This window comes from Prinia subflava, chromosome 1, assembly GCF_021018805.1.
Source record: "Prinia subflava isolate CZ2003 ecotype Zambia chromosome 1, Cam_Psub_1.2, whole genome shotgun sequence".
NCBI lineage: Eukaryota > Metazoa > Chordata > Aves > Passeriformes > Cisticolidae > Prinia > Prinia subflava.
The window spans coordinates 84,901,246-84,916,834 of record NC_086247.1 but is presented as its reverse complement, the minus strand read 5'-3'; the positions used below and the strand labels follow the sequence as shown (position 1 = coordinate 84,916,834).

The 15,589-nt window shown below is 34.9% G+C and overlaps 1 protein-coding gene across 1 annotated transcript in view; it reads right to left on the bottom strand.

The window, feature by feature from the left end:
* The window catches only part of EXOC2 (exocyst complex component 2), a 127,705-nt gene that overhangs the window by 32,766 nt on the left and 79,350 nt on the right, over window positions 1-15,589 (bottom strand). Inside the window, exons 17-23 of the mRNA XM_063401340.1 lie at window positions 14,629-14,690; window positions 12,267-12,347; window positions 11,268-11,327; window positions 10,364-10,425; window positions 9,384-9,450; window positions 7,349-7,465; window positions 3,331-3,472 (exon numbers count right to left, since the gene is read on the bottom strand). Coding sequence (XP_063257410.1) covers window positions 3,331-3,472; window positions 7,349-7,465; window positions 9,384-9,450; window positions 10,364-10,425; window positions 11,268-11,327; window positions 12,267-12,347; window positions 14,629-14,690 — 591 coding nt within the window. The remainder of the gene's footprint in view (window positions 1-3,330; window positions 3,473-7,348; window positions 7,466-9,383; window positions 9,451-10,363; window positions 10,426-11,267; window positions 11,328-12,266; window positions 12,348-14,628; window positions 14,691-15,589) is intronic.

Below are 15,589 nucleotides of genomic sequence, written 5' to 3'. Positions count from 1 at the left end.
CCAGTCTTCATCACAAGCTTTTTGTTCCAGTCTGTTCCTCTCTTGCAGTTACATCATTTCCTATCTCAGCTTTAGCATCCTCCTCCTGAATAATTCCATCTACCCAAAAGCATTACTTCCAATAGTCCAGATCAGGTGGCTTCTGCAGAGAACTGTTCAGAAACAGTTGTAGTCTTGAAGCTCTGGACTGAACAGGAAACTAACCACTAGAAAATTCTTAACCTTGTTCCTAAGCAAATAATGAGTATTTTCACATGCATACTTTCAAAAATGTCCTTTGCCAAAGATGTATCATGGCATCAGCATGCCTCCAATTCTGCTCAGATTCTCAATGGCCAGGTGGGATGCTTGAAAGTTTCAGACTGAATTAGGGAAGTTATATGCCTTTTACCTTATCTTTTAAATATATGGGCAAATTGATGCTTTGACCTCTTCTTTCCTTTCAGAAAAGGAACTGTTGTCAAAATTCACTTTTTTGTTATCATCATTAGCACTATTTGAAAGCTAAAGCAGAAACAGCACATAAAAAAACTTCATGGCAAACTAATGTCTTGGCACTTGCCCAGTAAGGACACAACACAACACACCACTGACAGCACCACACAGGAATACAAGTGAGGCCTAAATAGTTTGCCCTGCCATTCATTATTTTTCTGGTTTTTCAAATTAAGGCTATTAAAGTCAAGATCCAAACCAGGCAAATGAAAGAAATCACATCTTTACATTTTGCAGACAAAGATTACTGAAAACAGATAATTTCCAATATACAATTTTTTCTTAACAAATCAATATGTCACTCTTTAACAAAACCTTGAGTGAACAGCATGTTTGACTCAAGACCCACTCCCAGTCATATGTATGCCACTTCAGTTTAATAAAATTTGTGTTTTTCAATGCTGTTGGAGATTAAGTGTAACATAGAGCTTTGTTTGTTTTGGGTTTTTCTAAGAGGAAAAGAAAAAAGATAGCATGTCTACTCCAGTATTAACTGCATTGTTTAGATTATGTATGACTAGATTTTCTTGATTAAAATCTCAGTGTACAATTTAAAGTTGCTTTTGAACAGCAGTTTATGGAGAAATATCAATTTTATGGCTCTTGGGTGATTTTTTTTCTTTTTTTGATTGAATACTGGAAGAAGTCTAATTCTCATTTGCCCCACAAAAAGGCTTTTTTTTCACCCAGCCCTTTTTAATAATGAAGTTCCTCTACCTTCATGAAGAGATGACTTATTAATCACTTACTACTTTTATCTTCCGAGCACCAAATATTTCCAGGGTCATTGAATCATTGCTACAATCAAAAAAGTGAAGGTCCTCAAAGCTACTCTTTGTCCAGGTTTTGGCTGGGAGAGAGTCAATCTTCTTCCTAGTAGCTTGCATAGTACTGTGTTTAGTATGAGAGTAATGTTGGTAACGCACCCGCGACTCAGGTGCTGCCGAGCAATGCTTACACTAAGTCAAAGACTTCTCAGTTTCTCATGCTGCCCTGCCAGTGAGTGGGTGGGGATCCATGAGAATCTGGGCAGCTTTCCCTGACTAGCCAAAGGATATTCCATACCATATGATGCCATGCTTACTACATAAACTAGGGGGAAAGCTGGATGAGGATGGGCTGGGCATAGATCACTTAGTGGTGAGTGACTATTTTTCATTTGCATCACTTGTTTTTCTTTCTTCTTCCTTCTGATTTATTTATATCTCTGGTATTTTCCTTTTCATTAAAATTTGCTATTATTATTTTATTTCAATTATTAAACTGTCCTTATCTCAACACGTGTGTTTTTTGACTTTTACCCTTCTGATTTTCCCCCTCATTCTACCAGGGTAGGAGAGGAGGGACAGAGCAACTGTGTGATGCTTAGTTGCTGGTTGATCTTAAATCATGGTACTTTTACACCAGTAGACAACAGAGTACATTTAACAGAGGTTAATTAATCGGAAAGGTAATTAATCATCAAGCTGGAGAAGCACAAAAGAAGTGTCTATATGTTCATTTTTAACATGTCTAGAACAGGTATCTCCAATATTCACTGTCTTCACTTTAATTTATGCCACAAAGTTACAGAGAAAGTATATTAAACTAACAATAAATTGGACAAGAAGAAGGCTAAGGCCCACCATTGTATTAGAAATACAATATTCCCTTTAAACAAAGAAAAAACTATGGAATAATCCTAAGGGCAAGGTGACCCTAGATGCCAATGCACTAGATCAAGAAATGAGCATGGTGGGAATCCAAATGTGCCAAGTGAAAACATACTTCAAATATGATGACAAGTTATGTATTATTCATACATGTTTCTGAATGTGCAAGATGAGTATCTAAGTTATTTCCACAGTACGTTTTATCACGTGTATATTCATCAGTGTATATTCTGAGCACAAAAGTCGTAACAAGAGATGGAAGAGACACTTTTGTCTAAAGTAATAAATTCTAAGATCCTTCTGTTTGTGAGCAAACAAGCACCTGCAGCTCTTGATTTACAAGTTACCAGTGTGCCTCTTGTAATTGCCTCCATATTGAATTTTTAAATACCATAGAATTTTTACATCTGCCACATACAACTCCATGAGAAAGTTGAAACAAGAATGTACAAATTGCTTAGGACATTATCACCTTCAAAATACCATGTACTATGTCACTGCAACTAATTTCTACTTGGTATTAACCAGACATTCATGTGATAAGTGATTTAAATGAATCAGTTTTACATAGGACAAATTACATGTCCAAAGGACCTAAGTGTGCACAGCATTCACTACTGCAAAAAAAAAAAAAAAAAAAGAGGCAGGCTCACTTATGTATTATGCTTCTTCAAAAGAGAGGACATTAAAGCATCTCAATAATGACTAACATCTCAGTTATTTTACGCACCTTCTACCTGCCCTTTGACGATTTAACACTCTTTGCTGAACTACTGTTATAATACACATTTTCTCACAATTTTATCTTTTGAGAACTGTAATTACATCTATTATCAAAGTAGCCAGATTATATTGGAAAATATCCCAAACTACCTCAATGAATTTCATAAGAAAATAGCAAAGATGGCTTTTATAATTCTTTCTATTATATACAAGCAATGAAGCAAAATAATCACAAAAAACAAGTATTAAAGAGATTATCAATAATGAAAGCAGCTTTAATCATTTGGGGGTATTTGAAAAATGATTTAGGAATTAAGTAAAGTCTGTGAGAAAGAACTCATAATGAGAACATGTCAAAAGTTAAAAACACAGACTAGAAAAAAGTTTTTAATTGTACAGTATATTTTAGCTCCTATCAATCACTGTTAAAATCCTTTGAGTTTAATAAGCAGATATTTACCTGTTGGAACGAGACAATCTTTCCAATCAAAATATCCTGCATAAATGCCAGGTTCTAATGACCCAACTATTGGATCTGCCTTGAATTCAATGTACATTTCAAACAGTCTTTGATCCAGTTCTTTCAAGGATTCCATACTAACCTAAAAATTAAACAAAAAAAGGAAAGAGAAAGAACATAGTAAATAGTCATTAACTAAAAGAATTTAATCACATACCCCAAAAATTTCCTCATGTCTTCTTTAATTTCAGCAAAAAGCAGCAATTACTGACACATTTCAATTCATAATTACGTATATAAAAACTTAAGAACTCCCATATTATCTGTCCATCCTACCCAGTATAAATTTTTTTCCTGATTGTATTCAGCAATAGACACTTTCATGAAAAAGACAAGGAATGCCTAAGCAGGCAGACCATTCAGCAACTGTCTACTGGCATGATTTTTTTTACTGCACGTCAGGTCTTTATCTTGCAAAGTAAACAACTGAATTTTGTGAATGCTTTAAAATATACCCATAAAAATTTCCATCCTTAAACATGAATATTTTTGTATAAAACTTTAGATTTATCAATTTTAATTTTACAGTTTCTCACTACATTTAAAAAATTACATTATTTAGAAGTCTCTGTCTTTTGAAACAGAACCTATGGACTTCTCTCTCCTTCAGCAAATCTCTGTACAGCAGAAGCAGAAGCTGCAGGTCATTAACATCAGCAGAACTCTTCTCTAACAGCTCTCCATGCATTTTTTTGTATTTCACACAACTTAGCCACACTGAAAGCTAAGGGGATATGGACAATCTGTTCACTGTATCTGAACAACTTTAAATTTTATGTAAAGCTTTTTATTAAACATAGGTACACCCTGTAATTATAGCTTCTACAGTGATTCTATAATACAACGCATATCATAAAATGTTGAAGTAGAACACCAGTATCTAAACATAGTCATGGATGCTAAATGCAAATAAAATGAAATGAAAATCAAGATCAAAATCTCATGTGACTTCTGGTGAAATGCATTTACCTTTAAAAATAAGAACTTAAACAACACAAAAATAAAGCTTTTAAACTAGCGTTCATTTTTCTCAACAACTAGGGGAAAAGGCGTGCGCGCACACACACACACACACACACACACACACGTATATATGAATAATAATTTCCTGAAGTAAAGGGGTTTAAAAGTGAGGTCTGCTTTAAAAGCAGGTCTCTAGAGCAGACTGGGAATTCAGAAAAAGAAAGAAAAACTCCTTATTGTTCCTTTCTAAGGATTTAATACTGCAAACTGTAGAATAAGGGTTGAACCTTATTCACTAGAGCGATGTCTCTAAATTGTGCTCAATTCTGGTATGCCTACTTTGTTAAATGAAGAGAAAAAGGAACTGCAATATTTGAGTCAGGAACAGAAGAAGAGAAGCTTCCAGGAAGGAGATCACAAGTGTAAGGGAAAGCAGTTGTTATTGGGGTAAAAGGTGGTGTTAGGAAAGTTGGAATGGTGAAGCTGGTGCTCAGAAACAAGACACACCATAACTTTCCTGCTTTTCTAGGTGATGAACCTTCTTTGATTTGTCACAAGAGGATCTCCATCCCAAAGGAAAGCTTTTGATAAGGCATAAGAAGATCAAGGCTATTTTCTTCCTCTTTCCCTTCTACCTGACTGCCTATTTTTAAAAATCAGAACACATTTAAGAAGGTACAGAAATCTTGTTCTTTTTTCCTCTCATACAGGTTTCAAGACATTTTTCACTTCAATTTCTTATGATTAGGTAAAATAACAACCCTTAGACTATTCCTATTTATCTCTGAACTAGTGGGAAAAGTAAGCTGGAGTGTGAAGTCCCTGAAAATATGCACCCATTCAAAGAGTCTGTGAAACAACTGCTTCAATGTTCCTCAGCAGAGTGTTTTAGAATTAAGTAATTCCACCTTCCACTTGTGCAGTCATTCAGTACAAATGATCATCTGCATATTCGATACAGGTTTTTTTGTTTCATACAAGTTCTCTTCAATTTGTTTCAAGTTCAATATACAACTGTTTTTCAGCTGGTGGAACGATGGCAAGAAAGAACAAACAATTAATTTGAAAGTAATTTTAAGCCCAGGATTGGTGGAAGGAAGCAGAGCAGAAGTCCTTAACATCCACTGTGTATACCCATTTTCCTGATCCTCAAGTAGATGCTTACAAAAATATTCAATTCTCACATCGTTGTCTTTCTGCTATGAACATCCCTGTGACTACAGTTTTCAATTGTTGCATTAAAGCCATTTTGAGCCTCTACCTTTTGACGTTATCTAATTATCAGAACTGTGGAAACAATTTTATTCAGGAGCTTAATCAATGAGCTGGATAAATTTTATGGGCTACATTTTTTTTTTCTACTTCCTAAATGACTCAACTGATGGTAAGTTGAATTAAAGAATCTCCACAGAAAAGTACAAGAATCATGAGTATGTGCCAAGGTAGCATGTGCTAAGAACACAATGTAATGCTTGGCTGCTTTATGTAATTTTGTATTTGGCACACTAAGAAAAAAACCTGAAATAACCATATAGAATGTAAGGAAATGTTCTTGGCTACCATTTATAATTTCTGTACTTCAGATTATTAGACAATAATGATTTGCCTACTAACAAAGGCAACTTTAAAAATCCAGCCCTGTGTAAGAACAGATGTTTTTTCCTAAAACATACTACCAAATTCACTTTAAAATTAAATTTATAAAGCTGACAGAATTTGAAAGTATAACTTACTTTCAGTCTTTTCAGATAAAAAATAAATCTTAAAAAAAATTTGCCAATTCTTTATTACAATTTTTAATCTAATGTTGAACTAAATTAAAAACTTTCAGAAGTTTAGTTGACATAAGAAAAAACTGAAACAATCAACGCATCCCTCTATGGGCTTCCATCTTCATTTAAAATTAATAAAGGGCTCAAAAATTGCCCTCTTATGATGACTATCTAATTATCCAAATCTCCCCAGCTGACATTATCCGCTGATGTGCCCCATACATGCAGTATTGCACCAGTCAGAGTTTTCAAAGGGTTAATGCAGATTTGAAATCAATCTGCCACTTCAACATCTGAATTTGGTCATTTATAAACACACCAAACTTTGTGGCTGTGCAAGGCAGGGTGTTGAACACATACATAACAGATGTCTTAGCTGTTTCTAACTGCTGTACTGGGATCAACTCTCAGTAGCAAAAAATGGCAATATCCAGAGTAATCTTCTATATTGTACTAACCATACAAATCATAGCAATCCCTATGGAATAGCAAATGCTATTCAAAACTACTTAGGCTGTAGAAATTCAAGCAACATTCGGGCATAATGGGACTAAGGATGTACTACATAGTTGAATAATCAGTTTGAGTGAAACACTGTACTCCGTACTGGAAAAGATAACATTTTACTTCCAACAAACAAATATTTCTGTAAATATACTAGCTTTATGGTCCTAAGGATTAAGTCACAACATTTCTCATAAGAAGTGATTAATCTTTACAAAAAGGCAGGAAAATGAGACAGCTACTGCCACCCACTTTGACATTTTCGTTCTTTGAAAAAGAAAAAACAACAACCCCCCCCAAAACACAACAAAAAAACCATGAACTAGTTTATGAACAAGACCTATCAGTAATGCAGATTTCCAGATGAAATAATTTATCAAGTATATCCCTGAGATAACAATCTTTTACTCTCTGCATTAAGAGAACACAGTGACATTAAAGAGCTTTACTAAGAAATCTGATAAGCTCTGCCATTGAACACACAAGTCCTGAACAAGAGCTCACATTTTCTATACTAGCTACTTAAGCCCTGTATGAACACACAGAACCATATCCCTGTTGTTTTTTTGTCCAACTAATGCTTGAAGTCCCACCCATTTGTGAAAGGCTCAATCAGGAGTCATTTTTGGATGTTTGGACACTTGCATCTACTTTTCACACAAGGTAAACCAAATAAAAATCTTCAAGCAATGATGCTTCATTCCAGTGCTCTCACTTACTTGAGTTATTTTATCCACACCTTGGAAGCCATGTTTCTCAAAATGTTCAGCTATATTTAGGAAGGTATGACGTTCCAGGTAACGGCAGTTACTGAGTGCAATTAAAAGTCTCTGCTCCTAAAAATTAAGATAAGAAAGAGCATAACAGTTGAAAAAGAAGTATCAGCATAACCAATACTGTAAATGTATGTAGAGCATTTTTTTACTGACTCTGTTCATAATAAACATTCTCATAAATAAAGTAGGGTTTACAAATACTTTTGTCAATAAACTACTGAGAACTGAATGAATATCAGGTATGACAATTGAACATGATGCTTCTTATAGGATCCAGAGCATTCATTGGAATAGTTGTGACTAATACAGAACTGTGGTTAAGACTTCTTTACAAAAATTAGGTTTGGACAGCTTTCCAGGAAGCTGTTTCTGGATTTTACTTCATTTCAAGAAATATACTAAGAATTATGACCATCATAAGATCAACTGAAGATCATCTTCACTTTCCCATGAAGTGGGCTAAAACAAGGGAAGAAGGTACTGAACAAATGCACTCACCAACTTGAAAATACTAGAAGGTTCTGAACCACATAATATAATTTCAGCAGTTTGAAGAAATTCTAGGTTGTTATGTCTGTTCTTCAATGATTTTATTTTTAACTACAAGAGAGTTATATACATTCTGGAGTTGAGATACCACAATTGCCTTTCCTTGATCTTGATATAATAAGATATAGTTTCCAATCAGAGAACCAAACAAGACAGAACTACTATTTAAATAGATTGGGTCTTCCCTCTCTCCCTCTCCTTCTTTTAATTTCAAACTATTTTTCTACCTCAGATGAAAGTTAAAAATTAACTGTGAAAATATTTTGAGGACAAAATTATTTGACAGTAAAGTCACCATAACAGCACTGATCTGATTAAAATGGTATTGGCTTTCAGACCCAGAACTCCTGACAGTTTTGTATTTCAGTAATACGATGACTAGGACTGAGAGTTGCTTTCTACTTGAAGTTATAATCAGGAAGCATGAAGACTATTTAAAAAATGTGAATTTAAAAAATACAGTGACCAATCTTAATCCAATCACTCACTTTCTCTGTTCTCATTCAAGAAAGAGAAGACAAAATGTCCTGTGATTTATGTAAGAAAATGATACCATGGAAGCCAGACATTATCTAAAATTATGATTTCTTTTTTTTTTTTAAGTGTTTGTACCTATGACATATAGGAAGAAGCCCCAGCCACAAGTCAACAATTAATATCAAATCTCTGTGTTGCAAGAATAAAATTATATAAAGAACTAGTTATTAGTCTACAATTCAGAAACTTGCCCCAATTGGGCAATCTGTGACTTTTTTATTGTAGCTGAAATGCTTATTGCTCTTATAAATTAGGCAAAGTTAGGCTTCTGACAACATTAAAAACCTGTACCAAAGAATATTAATTTCACAGGAGGTTCTCGGTAGGTTTCTTGCAGGTAAAACTAACGTTTTTTTCATCAGCTGCTTAAACAGAAGAAAGTACATTAACCAAAGTGTGAAGAGTATTAAAAATCTTTTTCCAACTTCTTAAAACCCCAAATCAAACAAGTTAAACAAATAACCAACACTTACTCTCAGTAAATTTTCTGGGGAAAAGTGTATTACTGAATATCTATATCTTTGTGGGTTTTAAAAAGTAACTAATAGTCAGACTGATTCTAATCTAAAACAAGATCATAAATCAGAAGTCAAATGCTCAGCTGACTTAACACCAGTGCTATTTTCACTGATTTCTGTGATGCCATTTTAGCTTCTGAGGACCTGCTTGCAAAAACCACTTTCATGAGTTACATTAACATGGTACACTAAGATACTATAAAAAGCGGTGCTTTCAACAAGAGAAATGCTTACAGAATACAAAAATTCTTCTCTATAAAAAAAAACCCAAAATAAACAATATTGACAACATTGCAACAATAAAAAAGAGCAACATTCCTGTATCTTTTAGAAGTATTTTCACGTCAGCTTTTAGATATAGAAGCCAAACTTACTGAAGAAAGACTTGACTCTTCATGAATGCTTCCAAACAAATCTGGAGATGAAACATCAACTGAAAGACTAGGAATATTGTTTAAAAAGTAAGTATACACAAAAGTATAGTGCTTTTGATTATTTGATACATCATGGATTGAAATCAACAGGAATAAAATGCAATCCTGTTTCAATCCCCTCCCCTTACACCAGACAACAAAGCAGCCCATGTTCAGTTTTTCCAAGTTGCCCACAAAGCCTGCAGGAGGAGCTTGGTAGTCTGATAGTGCTATTTTAGCTACAAGACCTTTCTTTTCCTTCCTAAAGCTTTTTTTTTTTTTTCCACTATAATTTCTCTGTTTTGCCACAGATTCTGTTTTTACACCTATTCAGCCAATGGTCACCTGAATAGAAAGAAAAAGACATTTCATTAAAACCAGAGTTAATTTGCCCTTTCCAATGCAAATTGCTATTTTGCCAAGTCTCTGGCTTTCCACAAATGTTTGTAACTCTTGGAAGTTCAGGCTACTCTGACTTGTTTTGGTCTCTAAAATAAGTGGCTTATAAGCACTCATTGAGCAAACAACTTGCATGAATTTAGCAGAAATACAAATACAATCAGTAAAAATTAGAAGGGAAGAAAAGAAAGGCAGGGGATGTTTCACCATGACGGGGTGTTACTTAGTGACAAGTACCTCCAATTCCATGTAAATCATGTCAAAACCAACACATCTGCTTCAATGGCACACAACTTGTGTCACTGAAGAAAACGGTGTAAGTAAGGCAATATCAATCATCTTGGGTGATCTTTATTACATGATGCCACACAATGTTACATAAAAAGTATCTGCTCTTATTTCAAAGCATCACTATTCAGAAGCAGAAGTATTCATAAAAAATGTGAAATACAGAAGGAATAAAACCACACCCCCACTGAAATGTAAGACTTGCACACACAATTGCACAATACTACACATAAATCTTAGTTCTTTTTACTTACTGTGATGTATCTATGTCACCATCAGGTTTGGTGCTCAGTTGTTCCAAACAATCTATAAAACCCTAGGAAATAATAAAACAAGATGTAAATTTTCTGTCAAAACTAAAAAAAGTTGTAAAATTCACTCCACTCAATAAAAGCAGAGCAATCATCACCTTGTTTTGTCTTAAACCTTACATAAATACAGAACATTTAGTTACAACTTTTGATGCATATTTTCTATTTTGAATGCATCATAGTTTATTTGTAAGAAAAGAAGTAATTTTTAATCCTGATAAGTAATTTTCATGATGCATGTCTAAAATGATGCAGTGATAATCTGCTGATTATTAGCATGGTCAACAGTTTTCATGTGCTCAATGTGAACAGTGGATCCCAAGTAAAAATTGAAGAAGACTCACTATAATCCTTCTGTTGCTTTGGCTCATGATTTCTTATTTGAGGAGACTATTAAAATGGTTCAAAAACCTAAAGAATGCTATTACCTAATTTCAAATCAATTAAAAAAATCAGAATTTGTCACAAAGAACACTGTTTTCTGCTACAAAAATTAAAAGCCAGATCCTCAGCTGATGAAAATCAGCATTTCTTCTCTCACTGCAGTATATAGATGTTAGATGGCATCACCTCAGGAAGTTGCAATTGCCAGTAAAATCTCAAACAATCACATTCAACAAAATACTTGAATATGTTACTTACTCTCTGAGGATTTGCCATCACCGGATTGAGCTAGTAAGCTCTACCTACTTTTAAAGTCAAACATTTCTCAGTATCCCAGAGTGTACTAGAGGAATAACACAGGCACCAACTTAAACCTCCTTTTGGAAGGTGGGTAAGGTACAACACACACACTTTTGATTATCACTTGTGTTGACAATTTCGTACTTCAAAGCGCTCAGGTTACCTGCATGATCCCAATGCTTAGCTGGCACACATCCTCTTGTGTCTTCTGCTGCTGGAAAACCTGAGGATGCAAGCATATTATTTCAGCAGAACAACTTCACATGTGGCCTTATTCTCAAGGAAGGCCTGAGTAACTCACCCCTAAAGAGATGACACAATTAAAGAAATGGCTGCTGGGACACTTTTCTTATGGATCAATTTCAATTTTTCTCTATCCTAAAAATGGGAGAGACAATGCAAGTCCCAGTAAACAGTTTGATAAGCATGGAGATATGGTAAAAGGAAGGAACTCCTAGTATATGTGGTATGTGTCATTGCCAACTAATGGAATTGCAACAAAAGCTTCCAGGATATTTCAAGGTCTTTGTGTCCTAAAAAAAAGATTCATCATGCAGGTAAATTCAATGCAGATTCGTTTGAATAATGTTCGATAAGAAAAGACAAGCTAGTCAGAAAGATTAATGTAAATGAAGAGAGAGGAACAATATCTATACATAGGGCCCCAAGGGAGTTTGGAAAAGTGTTAAACTCCCTTAGAACACTGAAACCTGAAAAAAACCATGAAATGTTTCAATTAATCAGGGCCTCAAAGTACTGAGTAGATGGGCACAAAAAACTGAATTAAAGTTCTTCAAGTAATTTGGATTCAACACTGAATGAAGAGTAACTCCTAGGAATGGCCACTGCCCTTTTTATTTTAGATGTAATGTCTACTGCTACCTGAAAATTATGAGTAGCATTTGCATTTTTTTCCAGAAGAACAGCTTCAAGGATTTAAATACAGGTTCTATCTACCCCATAAACACAAATTACTCTTAACAAATGAAGTACAAACAGAAGCCTAAAAGCTAGCACAAGTGAAAAGGTGCACATGGGAAAAAATAAAGAGGAAAGTTATATATATATATATCCTTGGATCATTCTCTGAAAGTTCTTTTCATGTAAATTACTACTGAGTTTCAGAAGAAGAACAAAAATGAAAACATAAATCAAAACTTACACTGGCTTCTCCAGGTTTGCAGTCCAACACAGTTTTAAGAGATTGCAAGGAATGAATAATGCACTGTTCAAACTGGGATGGCTGAAAGTCAAATGAGTTGTTAGCTGTAGATGAGCACATTAAATATATACTACACAAATACATAAAAACTTACAAGGTGTATAGTAAGCTCTTTATTTCCAAATTATCCCAAATAAGGGGTGGGAGGGGAAAAAAAAAATCACACTTCATATATTACCAGAGGACCCTTTCATAGTGATGTGCTTTTGTATGTAAATTATCTACAGAATTATTACCACAGACCAATGTATATTTTTTTATCTGAATGAGACACTTTTATACCAAACACTCTCATATAAAAGACTTATGAAAGATTTTTAGAGCTTTTTGTGGTAGCAATACAGATGCCTGTTGACACACTCTCTCCTCCACTCCTTGATCCAAGCTGGGATAGAATTTTGCCTGGGATGTCCAATATTTCTGGATTGTACTTCAGCAAAAGGTTTCTAAGAAAATCAGACTGAAGCATGTTTCAAATGGAACAAAAAATGGTTTGAGGGGCTGTTGTTACCTTCAGGTTTCCAAGCCTGAAATATGAGTGTCTGGGTAACATGTATCAATTTCATTCTCAAAGAGCAAATAAGTTCATAGCAGAGTCATTAGTCACTTTTCCCTTGTCTTTCTCTCTTCCCTGATAAATCACACTTTATTTTTTTAATGTATCTGTCTGCTGGGATTGGGCAGGAACCTGCTGTGCAGGGCAACATGAAGCAGTCACTGCTCTAGAAAAGAGAGACATCATCTTACTGGATTTGGGTCAAAGCATTGGACAAAAACGTTTCTAAGTCCTGTAAACTTGCTTTTCACTCAGTAGATAATTTATGGCATGCCAGCAACTTTAGGCTTAGAAATAACTTTTATTTTTGTAAATGGTGGAGGTGGATTAGGAAACTGATGCTCACATGACAAACTGAAAATCATTAAAAAAGCCACTCAGACAATCTGTATTTAGTATTTTTGGATCCCTTAAATGAAGAAGGCCAGCAGTAAAGTGCTGCTCTTGGGTTTTTGCTTCCACACTATAAAACATCACATCTCAGGAGACGAAAGGTGTTTAGATATGTGATTCTTTGGATATTATGAAACTGAGAAAACCTGGTTCTGTATCTCACAGTATCTTTACCTGGAATATAAATGCTAAAGGGGTCTTCAACCTTTCCTAAAAACTTAAAATATAGTTTCTACCTCAAGCCCAAAATGTTCCCAAAGAGACTGCCTGGCCCTTTTTTACACTGGTTAACCCATGCTCTAATATTATCCCAATGAACTCTACTTTAGTAGGTAAATAATCTCGCTATGACAAAACACAATCAACTTCCACCATTAAAATTTGGCATGTTTCAACCATGGCTTCAAAACATATCTAGTAAAGTACTGTATACAAGGAATGAATAGGTGATTTCTGAGCACAAAAACAACTTAAGGAGTTTTATAATAAGGATGGGTTAGGCTACAGCACAAGCATAAAGAAACAACACTTCTGAGGAAGAACCTTCCCCCTGCCTTCATTCAGCAGATGAACATAGTGAAAACCAGAAAAGTTAAGGGACTTGCCCATGGCAGCAGCAACTGATATCAAGATCAGAAGCTGTAAATCTGGTTATAGTACTACAATTGACAACAACACTCCTTCCTACAGCACGCATATTGTGACTGCTTAATGTCCTCCTACTCAACTTCAAACACGTATTTATAGAAGCATATAAGAACTAAAAAAGTCTGTGGAGCATTCCCTTAGATAACATACACAAAGCAACTCTCCCTCCCACAGGCCTTTTCTGCTTTCACAGATTGTATTTAAGTCACACCTACAACGTGCTTGCTGTGTTTTAGCATTACTCATTACTGTTTATTTCCAGAAAGCGTCTCACTAATTTATCTGAATTTGGTTTTATGCCACTGGTTGTTATTGCATGTAGGCAATATCCTAAATTAGTTGCTTTTCAGTTCAATTTCTCATTGTAACATATAAGTGACCTATTTATTTAGCTACAGACCAACTCCATGGCTGTGTGCCTACTAAGTTATGAAGCATTTTGATGTGAACTGAACTTGTGACCTCAAGTATGACTTTTTACTCCAGTAAACCATTCAAAGAGGTAACCATTCAAACAAATAAAAAAACCAAACTAGCTTCCCATATTTTCCCATTTTAATAAAACTACAGACACCAGTATGCACACACAGATAAAGACCAAAACAATGTAAATTTTGGAGAATATAGAAATTGCTTTTATTACACATACATAAGAAAGAAAAAATTCAGCAAAGGAAGTGCCTACAAGACACCAGATATACCCACCAATGATGTCAAACCTTCATTGTCAACAACCCAGTCCTCCTTTTCAGCTAATCTCTTTATATCTGTAGGACAGAGTAATAGGGGAAACACGGGAGGGGTGGGTGGGGAGAGAAGGTATAAATTTTAATTATTAAAAACTCCTTGAACTTGAAAAGAAGCCACAGACACCACAGACACTGGAACTGCAATGACTAGGCATACAAGCAAACAGCACTACAAGCTTCAAAGCCTTCAGGACTCTCAAATGACTAAGAATGGAACTCACACATGGTGCTGCTGACACCACAAAGAAGCACATCTATGATACATGGTAGGACTTGCATGAAGCACATTGTTTACTGGAAAGCTTAGAATTAAAGGAATATTGCGAAGGCTTTGGGTTTATTTTGTAAATTTTTAATCACAATATAACGTACTTCAACTAAGAACCCAAGTCTCTAGCCTATAACACTCTAGCTCTTAATGAAAAATGAAAAAACAACTGCCTAGCATTTTAGCAAAGACAGAAAGGATGGCACATAATTCATATTCAGAACTTAAAAGAGGCACAGGGTCCCCACTCAGAGTCAAGGATCCATGGTACTAGATTTTCTTCAAAAGTACATGATTGCACATGCAAAATGTACCCTCTTCCACTACCCAGAAGGTGTTAACTTACACAGGGTTACTATGTAACTATTTATTGGGGTGTGAATCCAAAACTTATGCACAATAAAAACACAATTCCTCTATGGATGGCTTGCATCCTGTATCGTCACTGTGCTTTAACTGAAGTGTAAAAAGAACAAAGATGAACTTTCTGCAGTTTGTGGGGCTTTGACATACAGTTTTCACACACAGAAATTGCTCATCAGAAGTGCCTGCAAATCATGAAACTCCCTTTTAAATGAACAAAAGTTTCAGTGAATTACCATCTTTTCTAAAAATCCAAGAAGAGAGGATAACTAATGGATGATGAAAG